The following is a 20,578-nucleotide window of genomic DNA, read 5'->3' as shown; positions in this document are numbered from 1 at the left end:
CCACAGCCTCCTAGTGAGTTTTATGTAAGAGTTCCAGCGAGCTGTGTAACTAGAGCAGGATTGTTGGGACACTTGCAGCTTGGTATTTACCTCAGGTGTTTTCACAAACACCACTACTGTAGATCATTGAAGTGCTTTGAGATGGTGGTCCACTATGAAAGGCGCATATAAAATAAAGATTGATTTACTACATACAATAAAAAACAGTGAAATAAGGGTCGCAAAAAAGGGTTCTTTTACAGTGACAGTATTAGGATCAGGCACTGTTCAGATCACAAGCCTCATATCATTTCTTTCTATTGTGTGTTTTAGGGTTAATTCCAAATAAGTACTGCAGGGTGGAACTGAAGCCTCCAGTTCCACAGCAGTGTGAGCCGTTCCTGTTTTTTGGGGGTTTTTTTGGTCCTGTGAGATTTAATTAAATGTGGCGTGCACAACATATTAAGATCAGCTTTGTCAATTTAAAAACAAACAAAAAGCGTGAAAGACTCAAACTGATGTGTGCATTGACACTGTGTGCATTGACAGCTCATCTGCTACCTGCTATTTGAGAAGACCCTTCTCTGCAATAACAGATGACTCACTGGGGTTCAGGTTACAGTAAACCATGTGACCTTTGATCTTGTAGAACACTGAGAAACACCTTTGTTTTTTATTCTCTGATAATAGATTCCAAGTCTTTTATTCTCCTATTCATGGGTCTCTATGAGGTTATGAACTAGCATGACAATAAATACCGTATTCTGCTTTTAATCATGCAGCTGTATGCATTGTAGTCATGACAGCCTATATACCCCTATAGCAGCGGTTCTCAACTGGAGGGGGGCATCCTAATAACAGTAACAGTTTACGCAGGTCTAGGTAGGAATTTTACAAGCTTGCATATGTTTTATTTTTTTGCGTATGATCCTGGTTCTTTAGCTGGCTAGACCGGCTTAATAAAGCAGAGCCCCAATCATGGGTGGTGTTGTGTTTAAGAGTCCGTGACAGTTCTGTTCTCTTGTTCAGAACATACAGTGGATCTGTCTGTGGTGTGTGAAAGGATAGCGATTGTGCCGCTGCATCATAGTCTTAAAAAAACAAATCATCACACTACAATGCCACATCACATTACAGTGCCACATCGCACTACAGTGCCACATCACATTACAATGCCACATCCCATACATCACACTACAGTGCCACATCCCATACATCACACTACAGTGCCACATCACACTACAGTGCCACATCCCATACATCACACTACAATGCCACATCACACTACAGTGCCACATCCCATACATCACACTACAGTGCCACATCCCATACATCACACTACAGTGCCACATCACACTACAGTGCCACATCCCATACATCACACTACAATGCCACATCACACTACAGTGCCACATCCCATACATCACACTACAGTGCCACATCCCATACATCACACTACAATGCCACATCACACTACAGTGCCACATCCCATACATCACACTACAATGCCACATCACACTACAGTGCCACATCCCATACATCACACTACACATCCCGTACATCACACTACAGTGCCACATCCCATACATCACACTACAGTGCCACATCCCATACATCACACTACAGTGCCACATCCCATACATCACACTACAGTGCCACATCCCATACATCACACTACAGTGCCACATCACACTACAGTGCCACATCCCATACATCACACTACAATGCCACATCACACTACAGTGCCACATCCCATACATCACACTACAATGCCACATCACACTACAGTGCACACATCCACATCCCATACATCACACTACACACATCCCATACATCACACTACAGTGCCACATCCCATACATCACACTACAGTGCCACATCCCATACATCACACTACAGTGCCACATCCCATACATCACACTACAGTGCCACATCACACTACAGTGCCACATCCCATACATCACACTACAGTGCCGTACATCACACTACAGTGCCACATCCCATACATCACACTACAATGCCACATCACACTACAGTGCCACATCCCATACATCACACTACAGTGCCACATCCCGTACATCACACTACAGTGCCACATCCCATACATCACACTACAGTGCCACATCACACTACAGTGCCACATCCCATACATCACACTACAATGCCACATCACACTACAGTGCCACATCCCATACATCACACTACAGTGCCACATCCCATACATCACACTACAGTGCCACATCCCATACATCACACTACAATGCCACATCACACTACAGTGCCACATCCCATACATCACACTACAATGCCACATCACACTACAGTGCCACATCCCATACATCACACTACAATGCCACATCACACTACAGTGCCACATCCCATACATCACACTACAATGCCACATCACACTACAGTGCCACATCCCATACATCACACTACAGTGCCACATCCCATACATCACACTACAGTGCCACATCCCATACATCACACTACAGTGCCACATCCACATACATCACACTACAGTGCCACATCCCATACATCACACAGTGCCACATCCCATACATCACACTACAATGCCACATCACATGTACTGGTACATCACATTCTACTTGAGAGACTTTTTACATTCCAGTGGCAAGTGGCAGCAAACCAACATTGTTCTAACTGCATGCTTTCCTACCACACACACATTTCATATTTGTTCTCCACTCCAGCTGTTCATTGCTGGTTTATACCCCTGCATACTGCAGTATTCATGCTCAGTTCTGCTAGAGCTGTTTTGTATTCACTCCATTGCCTCCTGGTCGCATGTTTTGTTGGGACTGTCCTTTCTGAGTAGCTAAGGGTGACGATCAACAGCACAGTCTGCCCTCCAGAATGGTGCATCCCAGCCATTTCTTCTGACACTTTTCAAAATTAATATATATATAATATATATATATATATATATATATATATATATATATAAATATATATATATATATATGTGTGTTGTGTGTGTCTCGAGCCCCATTTTTTTTTATATATATATACAGCACTTTTCAAAATTAATTTTTTTTTTTTTATATATATATATATATATATATATATATATATATATATATATATATATATATATATATATATATAATAAATTGCTAATGAAGTTCCCAGTCCTCTAGCTGGTAACTTGGGCATTTTTAAGTTAACAAAATAAATTCTGTCTTCTCTGTTTGTTCTGAAGAGCAGGCTTCCTGCAGATAGACTTGCCTGTCTTCTCTGTTTGTTCTGTGCATTCACACAGATGAAGCGTGTTGTCTCATTCACACAGATGGAGCTTGCTGTCTCATTCACACAGATGAAGCGTGCTGTCTCATTCACACAGATGAAGGCATGCTGTCTCATTCACACAGATGAAGGTGTGCTGTCTCATTCACACAGATGAAGGCGTGCTGTCTCATTCACACAGATGAAGCGTGCTGTCTCATTCACACAGATGAAGGCGTGCTGTCTCATTCACACAGATGAAGGCGTGCTGTTTCATTCACACAGATGAAGGCATGCTGTCTCATTCACACAGATGAAGGCGTGCTGTCTCATTCACACACAGATAAAGGCGTGCTGTCTCATTCACACAGATAAAGGCGTGCTGTCTCATTCACACAGATGAAGCGTGCTGTCTCATTCACACAGATGAAGGCGTGCTGTCTCATTCACACAGATGAAGGTGTGCTGTCTCATTCACACAGATGAAGGCGTGCTGTCTCATTCACACAGATGAAGCGTGCTGTCTCATTCACACAGATGAAGGCGTGCTGTCTCATTCACACAGATGAAGGCGTGCTGTCTCATTCACACAGATGAAGCGTGCTGTCTCATTCACACAGATGAAGTGTGCTGTCTTATTCACACAGATGAAGGCGTGCTGTCTCATTCACACAGATGAAGGCGTGCTGTCTCATTCACACAGATGAAGGCGTGCTGTCTCATTCACACAGATGAAGGCGTGCTGTCTCATTCACACAGATGAAGGCGTGCTGTCTCATTCACACAGATGAAGGCGTGCTGTCTCATTCACACAGATGAAGGCGTGCTGTCTCATTCACACAGATGAAGCGTGCTGTCTCATTCACACAGATGAAGCGTGCTGTCTCATTCACACAGATGAAGGCATGCTGTCTCATTCACACAGATAAAGGCGTGCTGTCTTATTCACACAGATGAAGGCGTGCTGTCTCATTCACACAGATGAAGGCGTGCTGTCTTATTCACACAGATGAAGCGTGCTGTCTCATTCACACAGATGAAGCATGCTGTCTCATTCACACAGATGAAGGCATGCTGTCTCATTCACACAGATAAAGGCGTGCTGTCTTTTCACACAGATGAATGCGTGCTGTCTCATTCACATTCGCTGTTTGTGTTCTTGTCCAGTCTCTATCCAGGACATTGAGGAAGTGCGTCCAGGCCGGCAGTCCGAGGGCCTGCAGAAGAACGCTGGAGACGCCCCGGATGGCTGCTGCTTTTCCATCTTCTTCAAAGGCCACAGGAAGAACCTGGATCTGGTGGCCAGCTCCGAGGAGGAGGCTGTGCAGTGGGTCACGGGCCTGAAGAAAGTGATCCACCTGTCAGACAAACTGAACAGCAAGCAGAAGCAGGAGCAGTATCCTTTCCCATCTCTTTCTCTCTCTCTCTCTCTCTCTCTCTCTCTCTCTCTCAGATGCTGTGCAGCAGGCTGTACCATGCAATAGGGTCCAGCGATACAAGATTTTTCACAATGCGATACAAGCTGAGTAGAAAGCGATTTTTATTATCACAATAAGTGATTGTCTAGGAGTGATAAATGCAGTGCACAAATGTTTTGGCTAGTGCCAGTGTAAAGAGGATTTCTCTCCAATGCATTTACTCACAGCTCCTGCTTAGTAAGATATATTTAATCTGTGAATAACAAGCTACATCAATGAGAAAAACAAATGAATGTAACGCTTTAAAACAATGGCTACAAATTCCTAATGAACTCTGCTCAGTAACACAGGAATAACACCTGCATGTCTTCTGTCTTTGAGTTGTGAAGTTGTTCATTTTGCATTCAGCCCTGTTAATTCATGTGGATTGAATGACCTGTATTCACGATGTGTTTCTTTGTAAGAAAGGATGTTGATCCTGGTTCCAGCTGCCTGTTCTTTTGTTCTTACATCAGAAACTCAGCTGGATTTACAGCTGTCTCCGCAAGGCCGACGCGAACAACGACAACAAGATGACTTTCAAGGAGCTCAAGCACTTCCTGGGCGAAATCAACATCAAAATAGATGACCTTTACGCAGAGATGCTTTTCAATGTAAGAGAAACACAGCATTTCCTTGTCTCATTTATTTACAGAGAAGCTTTTTAATATAAGAGAAGCACAGCGTTTCCTTGTCTCATTTCTTTACAGAGAAGCTTTTTAATGTAAGCATAGCAATTACGCAAGTAATTAACTCTGTATCTGTCCAATCCTGTGCTGGGTTACAGGTACACATACACAGGCAGGTAATTAACTCTGTATCTGTCCAATCCTGTGCTAGGTCACAGGTACACATACAGTCCAATGAACTCCTGCCAACAACCTGCAATAGCTTTCACCAGACCTGCTTTTATTAAATTAATAACAAGGCTGTCTGAGAAGTAAACATATTTTTATATGTTTACAAGGTATGTGTTTCTAGAATCCAAATTGAATCGTATTGCAGTAAAAACAAAAAAGGTGTGATGAAAGACTGGGCTCTGGAGTACTGGAGTTTATTAGTGTTGGGGGGCTGGGTGTCTGAATGATAAATGAATAGAATCTGAAAGCCATTGCTCCTTCAGGAGTGTGACAGATCCCATTCCAAAACGCTGGAAGGCTCTGAAATCGAGGAGTTCTACAAGCGGCTGACCCACAGGAATGAGATCGAAGTGATCTACTCGAAATATGCCGGCAGCAAGGGGATGATGAGTGTGGAGGATCTGGGGAACTTCCTGAGGTTGGAACAGCATGAAGACGTGGGGCCGAACGAAGTTGTCACACTCATTGAGAAATACGAGCTAAATGAAGCAGGTGAGAGAGAGCTGGGGAGTGCACTGAGGGTTATTCCTTGTACACTCATTGAGAAATACGAGCTGGATGAAGCAGGTGAGAGAGAGCTGGGGAGTGCACTGAGGGTTATTCCTTGTACACTCGTTGAGAAATACGAGCTGGGTGAAGCAGGTGAGAGAGAGCTGGGGAGTGCACTGAGGGTTATTCCTTGTACACTCATTGAGAAATACGAGCTGGATGAAGCAGGTGAGAGAGAGCTGGGGAGTGCACTGAGGGTTATTCCTTGTACACTCATTGAGAAATATGAGCTGGATGAAGCAGGTGAGAGAGAGCTGGGGAGTGCACTGAGGGTTATTCCTTGTACACTCATTGAGAAATACGAGCTGGATGAAGCAGGTGAGAGAGAGCTGGGGAGTGCACTGAGGGTTATTCCTTGTACACTCGTTGAGAAATACGAGCTGGGTGAAGCAGGTGAGAGAGAGCTGGGGAGTGCACTGAGGGTTATTCCTTGTACACTCGTTGAGAAATACGAGCTGGATGAAGCAGGTGAGAGAGAGCTGGGGAGTGCACTGAGGGTTATTCCTTGTACACTCATTGAGAAATATGAGCTAAATGAAGCAGGTGAGAGAGAGCTGGGGAGTGCACTGAGGGTTATTCCTTGTACACTCATTGAGAAATACGAGCTGGATGAAGCAGGTGAGAGAGAGCTGGGGAGTGCACTGAGGGTTATTCCTTGTACACTCATTGAGAAATATGAGCTGGATGAAGCAGGTGAGAGAGAGATGGGGAGTGCACTGAGGGTTATTTCTTGTACACTCGTGAGAAATATGAGCTGGATGAAGCAGGTGAGAGAGAGCTGGGGAGTGCACTGAGGGTTATTCCTTGTACACTCATTGAGAAATATGAGCTGGATGAAGCAGGTGAGAGAGAGCTGGGGAGTGCACTGAGGGTTATTCCTTGTACACTCATTGAGAAATACGAGCTGGGTGAAGCAGGTGAGAGAGAGAGCTGGGGAGTGCACTGAGGGTTATTCCTTGTGCAATCACTCACAGATTCACAGCCAGTCTAGAGTCTACAGCCCCACATTTGTGTGCTTCATTTAAAGCCTGTTCTGATAAGTAAGATCAAGTTCGTAATAATCCTAGTCTGCTGTTTTATTTATTTATTTCTTGTTTGTTAATTTTTAGCAAAGGAAAATAAGCTGATGAGCAGAGATGGCTTCCTGATGTACCTGCAGTCCAGTGACGGGCTGATATTGAACCCCACACACACCTTGGTGTACCAGGACATGAGCCAGCCTCTCAGCCATTACTTCATCTCCTCCTCTCACAACACCTACCTGATGGAGGACCAGCTCAAGGGACCCAGCAGCACCGAGGCCTACGTCAGGTACTGGAGCCAGCACACACACGGCACACTGTTTCCACGGTAACGGGGACCACTTCATTCAGCTCGGCGATTGCAATCAATGGAACCCTTTCTTTCGTTGTGCTTTATATCGAAACAAGTTATTTCACAGAGAGCTGCCTTTGTCTATACTTTGTTTGCCCGCAAACATTTTCACGACCTTCATTAAGTGATAAAAAACAAAAGTACTTTTTGAATTCGGTTTTCAGTTGCGTCTTACTAAACAGTAAATAGAGATGCAAAAAGACAAGATAGGTATTCCAAAATCTAATGAACCAATACTTTACACAGCTGGATATTTACCAACATAGGTCAATATTAAAATACATCTGGGATATAGGCAAACTATTGTAATGGCAAACTGAACTTCACTGAACAGGTAATTGCATGTCAGTACTTCAGAAGAAGGCGTTGCAGTGTTATGTTATCTGTATCTGGTCTGGTTGGCTTTCACCCTTTACTGCCCTGGGTGTGTTCCCATACTTATGCAATGCCTATTCTCATATATTGGGCGGTGACAGTAAGTACTGGTCTTGTGTGTTCCAGGGCTCTTCTGAAAGGGTTAATGTGTGTTCTAGGGCTTTTCAAAAAGGGTTATTGTGTGTTCAGTTCTTATTGTCATCACTGGTCTTGTGTGTTCCAGGGCTCTTCTGAAAGGGTTAATGTGTGTTCTAGGGCTTTTCAAAAAGGGTTATTGTGTGTTCAGTTCTTATTGTCATCACTGGTCTTGTGTGTTCCAGGGCTCTTCTGAAAGGGTTAATGTGTGTTCTAGGGCTTTTCAAAAAGGGTTATTGTGTGTTCAGTTCTTATTGTCATCACTGGTCTTGTGTGTTGCAGGGCTCTTCTGAAAGGGTTAATGTGTGTTCTAGGGCTTTTCAAAAAGGGTTATTGTGTGTTCAGTTCTTATTGTCATCACTGGTCTTGTGTGTTCCAGGGCTCTTCTGAAAGGGTTAATGTGTGTTCTAGGGCTTTTCAAAAAGGGTTATTGTGTGTTCAGTTCTTATTGTCATCACTGGTCTTGTGTGTTGCAGGGCTCTTCTAAAAGGGTTCATGTGTGTTCAGTTCCTATTGTCATCACTGTCCTGGTCTTGTGCCTTCCAGGGCTCTTACAAAAGGGTGCCGCTGTGTTGAGCTGGACTGCTGGGATGGACCCAACGGTGATCCTGTGATCTATCATGGGTACACCCTCACCTCCAAAATACTCTTCAAAGACGTCATCAAGACTGTGAAGGAGTACGCTTTCAAGGTGAGAAGAGACTAGGAAATGTTTAAAGTCATCCACATGGTCAGTTTCCTCCTTGTGATACTCGCTCTCAAATGTGTTTTAAAAATAAACAGTTTGAACTACAAACGCTCCGTTCCTTGGGGTTGAGGATAACCTGTCAGTGCAGACACTTTGGACAATTAGGGGGCTGGGTTTTGTGAGTGATTGAGATTCTTACCCTCAAAGAAATACCTTACGTGTTCACTGGTTGTAGCGAACAATTTCTACTATTCTCATTGTATCACTTGCTACTAGGTAATGTGTTTAACATGTAGTAATGAAATACTTGAGAGCGATTTAATTTCAAGTACTGATGAACTCAACACTAGTCCCTATCTTCCAGGTCGCTGTGTAAGAGACATCCTGGTGCAGTGACTCCAGTGTCTTTCTATCTCTCTCTCGTTCTTTCGTGAAGATTACAGTGAGTTTGTTTTGCTCATCGGTGTGTGTTGCTCACTGTCACTGGAATTATTTATGAGATTCAGAGCACTGCTGCTGCATGAAGTAATCTCTTTGTTTGCAAAACAGGAAGCAATTAGCAGCTACTTGTGTTTTAATTTGAGCTCTAGCCTTGAAGGAATGTATGGAATGATATTACTGTCTGTCCCTGCTGGGATTGCTTATCCAGATCTCACACTGTCGAGCAGGGGTGACCAAAGCCGGCCCTTCCACTCCTGCTTTTTGTTCCAACCCTGTTCTAACCCTGACCTTAACTGTCCCAGCTCAACCTCCATCCAGACCCTAAAGTACTCCTCCTCAAACTGCACCTGTTAAACCTGGAGTTTCACAAGTTATTGGGAGTATGAGAGTGTGTTGGTATATGGAGGCCTGCTGTACACCTGTCTGTATGTCAGGTGCACGCAGTGGATGCAGGTCGTACTGTCCTCTGCGTTTCCGTGATGCTGAGACAGATCTGGCGTTGCATTGTCAGTGATGGGGGCTTTGTCACCTACATGCTTGTTTCCTGTTTATGAGGAGCTTTTTCCCGGATTTCTCACTTCCTATAGAATTCCGAGTACCCAGTGGTCCTGTCCTTGGAGACTCACTGCAGTGTGGACCAGCAGAAGGTGATGGCCCATCACATGAAGACAATCCTGGGGAGCATGCTGCTGACCGCACCCCTGGATGGTAAAATGCCAACCAACTTCCCTTCCCCCGAGGTGAGACCCTTACAGCCTGTATATACTGTACCACACTTATCTGTTTAACCAGGCCAGAACCCCTGAAATAAGCAAGAGATAACATTATAAAATCAATGGCAAAAAGAGACCATTCATTCAGGATTCAGGACAAGAACACCATCATAAAAACAGCAATACCTCAATCCATCATGTCCCTGCCATGCGGCAGCGCTCGTCTCCCTCTCCCCAGCCTCCACCTGCTTTTGGCTTTGTCTAACGGGGGGTAACTGCCCCCCTGCCATGGCTTGCCTATGGCTAGTCTCTCTACTTATCTGCGAGCTAATTTATGGGCAGGGGTATTCTTTGGCAGAGGCCAAAGAATGTAGTGTGAAAATGTGTATAATGTAGCAGTGCTGTCTAGACTAAGCTTTAATAAATAATATATTGCATGAGTTTCCTGACTGAACCAGTGTTCTGAAGTGTGGTCAGTGCTCGGATAATACATGTTTTTCAAACATTCCTGTAAGAGTACTTTTTCCAAATGTTTCCTGTTTGTTTCAGGACAGTAATTGGTGTTTTCTTTTCCTTTCAGACAATAAATGTGCTAATGACAATATGGATTAAATAGCTATGGGAATTTAAAGCAATATACAGTAAAGATACCTTATTTTTTCTGTTTTCAACTTCAATGTTTCAATGTTCTCAACAAACAAACCAAATGCTCAAGCTCAGGGGAGTTTACTAAATGGAAGGACATTCCTTCACTCAAAGAAGTTGAAGTAAATAGCTTGTCTCTCCAGCTGTACCGTGTGAACCTGCCTTTAAAGCACTGAAACATGATAAACATGTGTTTCCTGATGTTGACTCAGACAGTTCATTGATAAGGGCTTGTTTTCCTCCTGCCAGTTTGTTGGTGCTGGCAGTGTGTTAGTCCCAAGCTGTCCTGTCCTGTCCATTTCACAGGGGACTTCATGACTTTCACACTGCTCTCTACCTCCCATCAGTCCCATCCTGTCCATTTCACAGGGGACTTCATAGCTTTAACCCTTTCAGTCCTGAATTGTTATAATCGAGCTGGAGAATAGATTCCTTTATTGAGTACACATGCACACATGACACACTACTTTTTTTTTCGTATATTTCTACATTAGTTCAGACTAGAATCTAGGAGTCCTGTGAGGTTCCAACGTGATTTCTGACGGAATGTGTTGTTATTTAGTGCAGATATACAGTAAATGGATTGAATTTGGGGTGCTGCTGAACTTACTGGTCTTCCCAGCCTTTTAAAATCATTTGCATGCTTTTGAAGTGGGACAATCTTCTGTTGAGGGATAACCCAGCTGATTAGGAAGCTGAGTGGGGGTAAACAGGGCATTTTTGTTTCCGAGTGACTAGTTGTGCATGTGTTCAGCAGTGCTGGTGCACGCAATACACACATGAACATGTGAATGAAGGGCATGTCGTCTGCATTCCCTGCAGCAGCTGAAGGGGAAGATCCTGGTGAAGGGGAAGAAGCTGCAGTCGCTGGAGCACAGCATGACGAGCCCCGAGAGCCTGCAGGGGGAGGAGGAGGATGTGTCGGAGGAGGACGAGGCTGCAGACCTGCAGGAGAAGGGCAAGCCCAAGGTACAGTGCGCTCCCGCTCCACTGGGGAAGGGACTCTGCACCTGGATCTGTTTCTTATGCTGTCTGTCCTCTCCCTGCAGAAATCCAAACTGAAACTGGCCAGGGAGCTCTCAGACTTGGTCGTTTTCTGCAAAAGCGTTCATTTCCCTGGCTTTGAGACTGCCAGGGAGACACAGGCTTTCTACGAGATGTCTTCCTTCGCAGAGAGCAAGGCATTCAAGTTAGCTCAGGAGTCAGGTGAGAAACTCCTTATTTATACAGTGGTTGTTATATTAACTCACTGTGTGGCAATGAGCAAGTCACTGAACCTCCTTGTGCTCTGTCTTTTAGGTGAGACGTTGTAAGTGACTCTGCAGCTGATGCATAGTTTATACAGTAATCTCTCTAAGTCACCTTGGATAAAGAAGTCTGCTAAATAAACAAATAACACAAAATCCGTACAGCATGAAGTTTGATGTCTTTGCACAGTTTAAAAAAAAATAGTTAACTGAACTGGTTTTTCTTTTGATCTTTTCAGCGAATAGCTTTGTCATTCACAACACCAGGCAGCTGAGCAGGACCTATCCTAGAGGCACGCGGACAGACTCCTCCAATTACAATCCTGTAGACTTGTGGAACGCAGGCTGTCAGATAGGTACAGTGAACATGCGAGACCCCAGACTGCACAGGACTGTGCTGTAAACCCCCTCTTGTGATTCCCTCGCTGTGGTCACATTTTAAACCAAGGAGACAGAGGCATCAATTGGCAGGCACTACAGTAACAGCTCTGTTCATTAGCCTTTGCGCAGGGAGCATTTATAGTTATCATAAATACAGTCCAGGGTTTGTGTCTTGATTTGGGTTGTTCCGATGGTGTTACACACTCTCTCTCTCTCTCTCTCTCTCTCTCTCTCTCTCTCTCTCTCTCTCTCTCTCTCTCTCTCTCTCTCTCGCTCGCTCGCAGTTGCCTTGAACTTCCAGACCTCTGACAAAAGCATGGATCTGAACCAGGGCAAGTTCCAGCAGAATGGATTTAGCGGCTACCTTCTCAAACCCAGGTTCATGCGAGATGGGCAGACGCAATTCAACCCCACGTCCATCACGCAAGGGGAGTGGCTGACTCCCAAGAAACTCCATTTGATGGTAAGAGCTGTTCAGCAAGGGAAGCGAAGTGTCCCGCACAGGATTCCATTGGGGGCACATGGGGAATGGCTGTGTCAGTGTTATGAATTGAGGTAAAGGTGAAATTAACTACTTTGTTAGGCTATAAAGATGAAACCAGACCATATGTCAAATCTTAACAATTTTATCATTTATTAGTTTCAAATCCCCACGTTTACATTCTGCATTGAACGTTATTGTTTAGATACAAGACATGCCACTAGTATTAACAGAGACAGGCAACTAATGAGATCACCTGAACCCCTGGAGAGAGCCCTCATACTGATACCCCGATGGTCCAGATGATCTGGAGGTACTGGGGGCTTCTCTGTCTGTCTAGTATTTATACTCTAGTATATCAGAGTATATGTGACTACAGTTTTTTTCTGTTATCTTACTAATTTATAATATAAATTAGCTATTCAGCTGTTACTCCACTCAGGTGCAACCAACCACTAACTTTTATAAGCTTACTGTGGTTAATTGTTTACCATATTTCTGCTTCCCATACATTTTAGCATATGCTTTATTACTCTACATCTATGCCAAGTGAGTCACTGCCTTAGCAGCTCTGATTATCCCACTGTCCCCTCCAGCAAACTGGTTTATCATTAGCAACACGTTTCATTGCATACGATTTCCAATACATTTGAACTCTACAGTTGTGGTCAGATCAAAAGAGGACAAAGCCAAAACAGGCTTTATTCGTTTGGCTTGACTGACTAAAAGAAGATTTTATTGCAGGGAGGAAAAAAGGGCCTGATCTTTGGTTGTCTTCCTCAACAGTCCTTGTCACAAATAACGCTGTGTGTTTTTGAATTGTTATCTTACAGATCATATCAGGCCAGCAGCTCCCCAAGGTGAACAAGAATAAGAACAATTCCATTGTGGACCCACTGGTCCGAATCGAGATCTTCGGGGTCCCGCGAGACGTGTGTTCAGAAGAGACTGAACACATTGAAGATAACGGTAAGGATTCCTCTCAGTTAATAACTGATGCACTGTTTATACTACAGGCAGTTGTACGAGCGTGTCGTAACAGAGTAGCCTGGTTTGTGCTTCTGTTACACAGTTAAGAGAGCGCTGATGCTTTTCCTCATGTTGCGCGTAGTATTCCAGAGAGTCTGAGGAACGCACCAGTGGTCACGTAACAATCTGGAATAGGAACAAGAAAAATGACAGAGCATTCTGTTCCAACATGCTTGCCTTACAGTTTGCATTAGTTAATAGCGTTTCCTTGTGTTCTTAAATAATTGCTTTGATCTGGGCTAGTCGAGAGGCGGTCTGGGGTCCCAATCTGGAAAGGCAGGGCATTTCGAATGAACCACCAATCCGATCTCTGTTGTACCTGCTTTGCCAGTGTGGTTTGTGGGGGATAAACGGACGCTCTTTTTAAACACGTGCATGTCCATGTGTGTCTGCGTTGCTTCATCCAGTTCTCCTGACTCACGAGAGCACACAATATTGTTCTCATTCACTTTGCAAGCAGTCTCGAAACTCCAGCCCTAACAGAGTAATCAAATTCTATATTGTAATATCCCCTGGTCCAGCTGTGCTGTGGGCAAAGCTTAGCAACAAGTGTGGTGGTATCATGGTGATGAAAATGGTCAACGTTTTGCAGTTCAAGTCCGCCTTACAACATCTGTAGACTTGCATTGTGTGTGCAGGTAACGTTGATAACAGTTTTCTGTTCTGGCTGATGCAAATCTTTGCAGCTGTCTTTGTATTGCTGTTACTGAGATTAAAACCTGAAACGATTCACTAGGAATTTGAACCATGATGTAAATTCTACTGATTTAAAGAACCACATGCAAATCATATCGGCCTCATGCAGAACCTTATCTAAACCACATGAATGCAAACGTATCTTGTATTGGAATTAAAGCTGATTTGTAACTCGCAGACCTGCTTTGTTTTATTGACATGTGAAGGTAGAATAAGAAGCTGCACACAGGAGCCAGTGCAATGCCCCGTGCCTCTGTGTTTCACAGGCTGTTCTCAGTGCTTTGCTCCTGGTTACCGTCTTGGATCTGCTTGCTTTGTTGCATATCATTCTGAAGTGCTTTTCTCAGATTGCTGCAGGTCATGTTTGCACAAAGCAGCCTGGAAGGGTTCGTGATCAGCAGTTCGTATCTTACACAAATAAAGGCATGTTCTGTTTAAACACCCAGTACAGCAATCTGGAATTACCTGTTGGTTAAGATCGCATGCAAAGTGTATGAATAGTGTCAAGCAGCATCATCAATACTGTACGTGTGTGTGTGTGTGCGTGGTTTTAACATTCTCAATACAGTCCATTTGCACAGATTCATATTCTTTAGTTTCTTCAGTTTATTTCAGGTGTTCCGTGAGTCAGGCATTCCAATGTCACGTGTTGTACTGATTCAGGTGTTCTATCAGTTGGGGGCCAGGCCTCGCTCATTGTCTGCATCATGGATTTGTTCCTCTCTCTTTCATGAAAAACAGAAACAAGCGATATTAACAGTGATGCCTGTGGTGATGCTGACTGTCAGAATCCCTGCACAGTATATCACCGAAGGGGCAGAGGACCAATTCAAAAGAAGTCCTTTTTCAGGGATTTTAGATCTACCAATACCTCATCAGGGGCTGCACCATTCTTATTTATTTTTTTGCACGGTGCTTGTATTCCACTTTGCTAGGGATAACTATGGAAAGTGTTTAGAAAGGTCACGGACAGGGAAACTCGGGTGTACAGCAGGTTTCATTCCATTGCTATCGTCTTCTCCTTCACTCTAGGGTTTAACCCGAGCTGGAACAAGAGCTTCCAGTTTGATATCTCGGTCCCGGAGCTGGCCCTCATCCGCTTTGTGGTGGAAGACCACGACACCGCTACCCGAAATGACTTTGTGGCGCAGTACACGCTGCCCTTCATGAGTTTAAAAAACGGTGAGTTCATTACAGGAGGGAGCGCAGTACACACTGCCCTTCATGAGATTACAGAACGCTGAGTTCATTACAGGAGGGAGCGCAGTACACACTGCCTTTCACGAGATTACAGAACGCTGAGTTCATTACAGGAGGGAGCGCAGTACACACTGCCTTTCACGAGATTACAGAACGCTGAGTTCATTACAGGAGGGAGCGCAGTACACACTGCCCTTCATGAGATTACAGAACGGTGAGTTCATTACAGGAGGGAGCGCAGTACACACTGCCCTTCATGAGATTACAGAACGCTGAGTTCATTACAGGAGGGAGCGCAGTACACACTGCCTTTCATGAGATTACAGAACGCTGAGTTCATTACAGGAGGGAGCGCAGTACACACTGCCTTTCATGAGATTACAGAATGCTGAGTTCATTACAGGAGGGAGCGCAGTACACACTGCCCTTCATGAGATTACAGAACGCTGAGTTCATTACAGGAGGGAGCGCAGTACACACTGCCCTTCATGAGATTACAGAACGCTGAGTTCATTACAGGAGGGAGCGCAGTACACACTGCCCTTCATGAGATTACAGAACGCTGAGTTCATTACAGGAGGGAGCGCAGTACACACTGCCCTTCATGAGATTACAGAACGCTGAGTTCATTACAGGAGGGAGCGCAGTACACACTGCCTTTCATGAGATTACAGAACGCTGAGTTCATTACAGGAGGGAGCGCAGTACACACTGCCCTTCATGAGATTACAGAACGCTGAGTTCATTACAGGAGGGAGCGCGGTACACACTGCCCTTCATGAGATTACAGAACGCTGAGTTCATTACAGGAGGGAGCGCAGTACACACTGCCCTTCATGAGATTACAGAACGCTGAGTTCATTACAGGAGGGAGCGCGGTACACACTGCCCTTCATGAGATTACAGAACGCTGAGTTCATTACAGGAGGGAGCGCAGTACACACTGCCCTTCATGAGATTACAGAACGCTGAGTTCATTACAGGAGGGAGCGCAGTACACACTGCCCTTCATGAGATTACAGAACGCTGAGTTCATTACAGGAGGGAGCGCGGTACACACTGCCCTTCATGAGATTACAGAACGCTGAGTTCATTACAGGAGGGAGCGCGGTACACACTGCCCTTCATGAGATTACAGAACGCTGAGTTCATTACAGGAGGGAGCGCAGTACACACTGCCCTTCATGAGATTACAGAACGCTGAGTTCATTACAGGAGGGAGCGCGGTACACACTGCCCTTCATGAGATTACAGAACGCTGAGTTCATTACAGGAGGGAGCGCAGTACACACTGCCCTTCATGAGATTACAGAACGCTGAGTTCATTACAGGAGGGAGCGCAGTACACACTGCCCTTCATGAGATTACAGAACGCTGAGTTCATTACAGGAGGGAGCGCGGTACACACTGCCCTTCATGAGATTACAGAACGCTGAGTTCATTACAGGAGGGAGCGCGGTACACACTGCCCTTCATGAGATTACAGAACGCTGAGTTCATTACAGGAGGGAGCGCTGTACACACTGCCCTTCATGAGATTACAGAACGCTGAGTTCATTACAGGAGGGAGCGCAGTACACACTGCCCTTCATGAGATTACAGAACGCTGAGTTCATTACAGGAGGGAGCGCAGTACACACTGCCCTTCATGAGATTACAGAACGCTGAGTTCATTACAGGAGGGAGCGCGGTACACACTGCCCTTCATGAGATTACAGAACGCTGAGTTCATTACAGGAGGGAGCGCAGTACACACTGCCCTTCATGAGATTACAGAACGCTGAGTTCATTACAGGAGGGAGCGCGGTACACACTGCCCTTCATGAGATTACAGAACGCTGAGTTCATTACAGGAGGGAGCGCAGTACACACTGCCCTTCATGAGATTACAGAACGCTGAGTTCATTACAGGAGGGAGCGCGGTACACACTGCCCTTCATGAGATTACAGAACGCTGAGTTCATTACAGGAGGGAGCGCAGTACACACTGCCCTTCATGAGATTACAGAACGCTGAGTTCATTACAGGAGGGAGCGCGGTACACACTGCCCTTCATGAGATTACAGAACGCTGAGTTCATTACAGGAGGGAGCGCAGTACACACTGCCCTTCATGAGATTACAGAACGCTGAGTTCATTACAGGAGGGAGCGCAGTACACACTGCCCTTCATGAGATTACAGAACGCTGAGTTCATTACAGGAGGGAGCGCAGTACACACTGCCCTTCATGAGATTACAGAACGCTGAGTTCATTACAGGAGGGAGCGCAGTACACACTGCCCTTCATGAGATTACAGAACGCTGAGTTCATTACAGGAGGGAGCGCAGTACACACTGCCCTTCATGAGATTACAGAACGCTGAGTTCATTACAGGAGGGAGCGCTGTACACACTGCCTTTCACGAGATTACAGAACGCTGAGTTCATTACAGGAGGGAGCGCAGTACACACTGCCCTTCATGAGATTACAGAACGCTGAGTTCATTACAGGAGGGAGCGCAGTACACACTGCCCTTCATGAGATTACAGAACGCTGAGTTCATTACAGGAGGGAGCGCAGTACACACTGCCTTTCACGAGATTACAGAACGCTGAGTTCATTACAGGAGGGAGCGCAGTACACACTGCCCTTCATGAGATTACAGAACGCTGAGTTCATTACAGGAGGGAGCGCAGTACACACTGCCCTTCATGAGATTACAGAACGCTGAGTTCATTACAGGAGGGAGCGCAGTACACACTGCCCTTCATGAGATTACAGAACGCTGAGTTCATTACAGGAGGGAGCGCGGTACACACTGCCCTTCATGAGATTACAGAACGCTGAGTTCATTACAGGAGGGAGCGCGGTACACACTGCCCTTCATGAGATTACAGAACGCTGAGTTCATTACAGGAGGGGGTTTTGGGTAACATGCATGTTGAGGATTTTGAGCCCTGTGTCTTGGGGTATGCTTTTACAGCAGGTGTGGCCCTTCTACTTCCACTCCTGGTCTTTGTTCCAACCCTGTTCTGGATTGTTTAATTGAACCAATTGAAACCCTGCAGCAGTTCATGATCTCGTTGTACCTGTTAAACCTGGAGTGGATTGGCCCTCCAGGTTCCCTGCTTTACATAGTCCTCAAAACTTCTCTATAAGCTGGGTCTCGATGTGGCTCTCTCTCTCTCTCTCTCTGCAGGATACCGCCACGTTCCTCTGCTGACAAAGGAAGGGAACCCCATCGCTTCCTCCTCCATCTTCGTACACATCATGATCATTGACCAGTAGAAACAGCTTCACACGGAAAGCCTTAAAAACCAAAGACTTTTACAATCAAGCCTTCACATTTTTAATTCCTGTTGGGGTTTTTAAAATGTTGTTATCATATTTAAATTTGTATTGCTCTTTTTATGTTAACCCTAGTTTTATCTTCTTGAACATTTAGGAGCAGCTTCTTTATTCTTTTAATGCCATGTTTAAGGAATGGTTAACTGGAGAGGAGTTTGTTAGTATTTTAGAAGTGCACATAGCTGAGATTATACATGCAGTAGAATGACTGCCTTCTTTGGTCCGGGCTGCCGCCGCAGTGAGTTACAGTAAGGAGTACACAGGGAGCTTGCAGCTCGTGAGATGTAGTTTGTCTTTTTCCAAATCATGAATTGGAAGAGAGTGTCTTGCATTGTCAGTGATTAATGATTATAGGTTCATTCGGTTTCATGTTTTGTTTGTTCTACATTTGAATTCTGGCAGTCTGTTAAACTGACTTGTGCCTACTAGCATTTGGCACTGAAATAAATCCAATGTTTAAGAAAACTGCAGCTTTTTGCTTTGTGTTTCATATGTCTGTAACTGACTACGAGAATAAATAAGGATATACAGTGGTAGCCAGATCCAGCTATTCCCTTGTCGCAAGCATGTTGCAGCTTTGCAATCCAGTTTTCAGACCACCATTGCATCAGCTGCACTTAATTAGCAGAAAATGCATGACATAAAACAGTAGGGGACGCTGTGGACTTGAAGACTAAGCTTTAAAGAAGATTGTGCATTCTGTCAGAGCAGCTAAACAGCACATGCTTTGGAATTGTGCTTCAGAGGTTTAACCAGCCTTTAGTGAAACCGTCGTTTGGTACAAATGGCAAAAAGAAGTGCCGAGGCTTGGAAGATCTTGAAGCCTGAAGTGCCTCAGCCCTTCGAGAGAGCATCCCTCCAGCCTGGAGCAATGCCTGTGTGTGAAGCACAGCACAGTCAGTGCCTCAGCCCTTCGAGAGAGCATCCCTCCAGCCTGGAGCAATGCCTGTGTGTGAAGCACAGCACAGTCAGTGCCTCAGCCCTCCGAGAGAGCATCCCTCCAGCCTGGAGCAATGCCTGTGTGTGAAGCACAGCACAGTCAGTGCCTCAGCCCTTCGAGAGAGCATCCCTCCAGCCTGGAGCAATGCCTGTGTGTGAAGAACAGCACAGTCAGTGCCTCAGCCCTTCGAGAGAGCATCCCTCCAGCCTGGAGCAATGCCTGTGTGTGAAGCACAGCACAGTCAGTGCCTCAGCCCTTCGAGAGAGCATCCCTCCAGCCTGGAGCAATGCCTGTGTGTGAAGCACAGCACAGTCAGTGCCTCAGCCCTTCGAGAGAGCATCCCTCCAGCCTGGAGCAATGCCTGTGTGTGAAGCACAGCACAGTCAGCCTCAGCCCTCCGAGAGAGCCTCAGCCCTCCGAGAGAGCGTCCCTCCAGCCTGGAGCAATGCCTGTGAGTGAAGCACAGCACAGTCAGTGCCTCAGCCCTCCGAGAGAGCATCCCTCCAGCCTGGAGCAATGCCTGTGTGTGAAGCACAGCACAGTCAGTGCCTCAGCCCTCCGAGAGAGCGTCCCTCCAGCCTGGAGCAATGCCTGTGTGTGAAGCACAGCACAGTCAGTGCCTCAGCCCTCCGAGAGAGCATCCCTCCAGCCTGGAGCAATGCCTGTGTGTGAAGCACAGCACAGTCAGTGCCTCAGCCCTCCGAGAGAGCATCCCTCCAGCCTGGAGCAATGCCTGTGTGTGAAGCACAGCACAGTCAGTGCCTCAGCCCTCCGAGAGAGCATCCCTCCAGCCTGGAGCAATGCCTGTGTGTG

The 20,578-nt window shown here is 45.6% G+C and overlaps 1 protein-coding gene across 2 annotated transcripts in view; it reads left to right on the top strand.

Annotated features, from left to right (window-relative positions):
* Nucleotides 1-19,290, top strand: part of LOC121309844 (1-phosphatidylinositol 4,5-bisphosphate phosphodiesterase delta-1-like) — a 42,064-nt gene extending 22,774 nt beyond the window's left edge. For both annotated transcript variants that reach the window (XM_041243002.1, XM_041242994.1), the window contains exons 3-15: nucleotides 4,393-4,621; nucleotides 5,167-5,296; nucleotides 5,806-6,034; nucleotides 7,201-7,402; nucleotides 8,522-8,666; nucleotides 9,692-9,844; nucleotides 11,285-11,431; nucleotides 11,512-11,668; nucleotides 11,949-12,065; nucleotides 12,375-12,553; nucleotides 13,405-13,540; nucleotides 15,329-15,478; nucleotides 18,677-19,290. In XM_041243002.1, the coding sequence (XP_041098936.1) occupies nucleotides 4,393-4,621; nucleotides 5,167-5,296; nucleotides 5,806-6,034; nucleotides 7,201-7,402; nucleotides 8,522-8,666; nucleotides 9,692-9,844; nucleotides 11,285-11,431; nucleotides 11,512-11,668; nucleotides 11,949-12,065; nucleotides 12,375-12,553; nucleotides 13,405-13,540; nucleotides 15,329-15,478; nucleotides 18,677-18,765 (2,063 nt within the window). In that variant the 3' untranslated portion in view covers nucleotides 18,766-19,290. The remainder of the gene's footprint in view (nucleotides 1-4,392; nucleotides 4,622-5,166; nucleotides 5,297-5,805; nucleotides 6,035-7,200; nucleotides 7,403-8,521; nucleotides 8,667-9,691; nucleotides 9,845-11,284; nucleotides 11,432-11,511; nucleotides 11,669-11,948; nucleotides 12,066-12,374; nucleotides 12,554-13,404; nucleotides 13,541-15,328; nucleotides 15,479-18,676) is intronic.
* Nucleotides 19,291-20,578: the final 1,288 nt, after the last annotated feature.

This window comes from Polyodon spathula, chromosome 3 (genome assembly GCF_017654505.1).
Source record: "Polyodon spathula isolate WHYD16114869_AA chromosome 3, ASM1765450v1, whole genome shotgun sequence".
Lineage (NCBI taxonomy): Eukaryota > Metazoa > Chordata > Actinopteri > Acipenseriformes > Polyodontidae > Polyodon > Polyodon spathula.
This window is presented reverse-complemented; position numbering and strand designations above follow the sequence as displayed.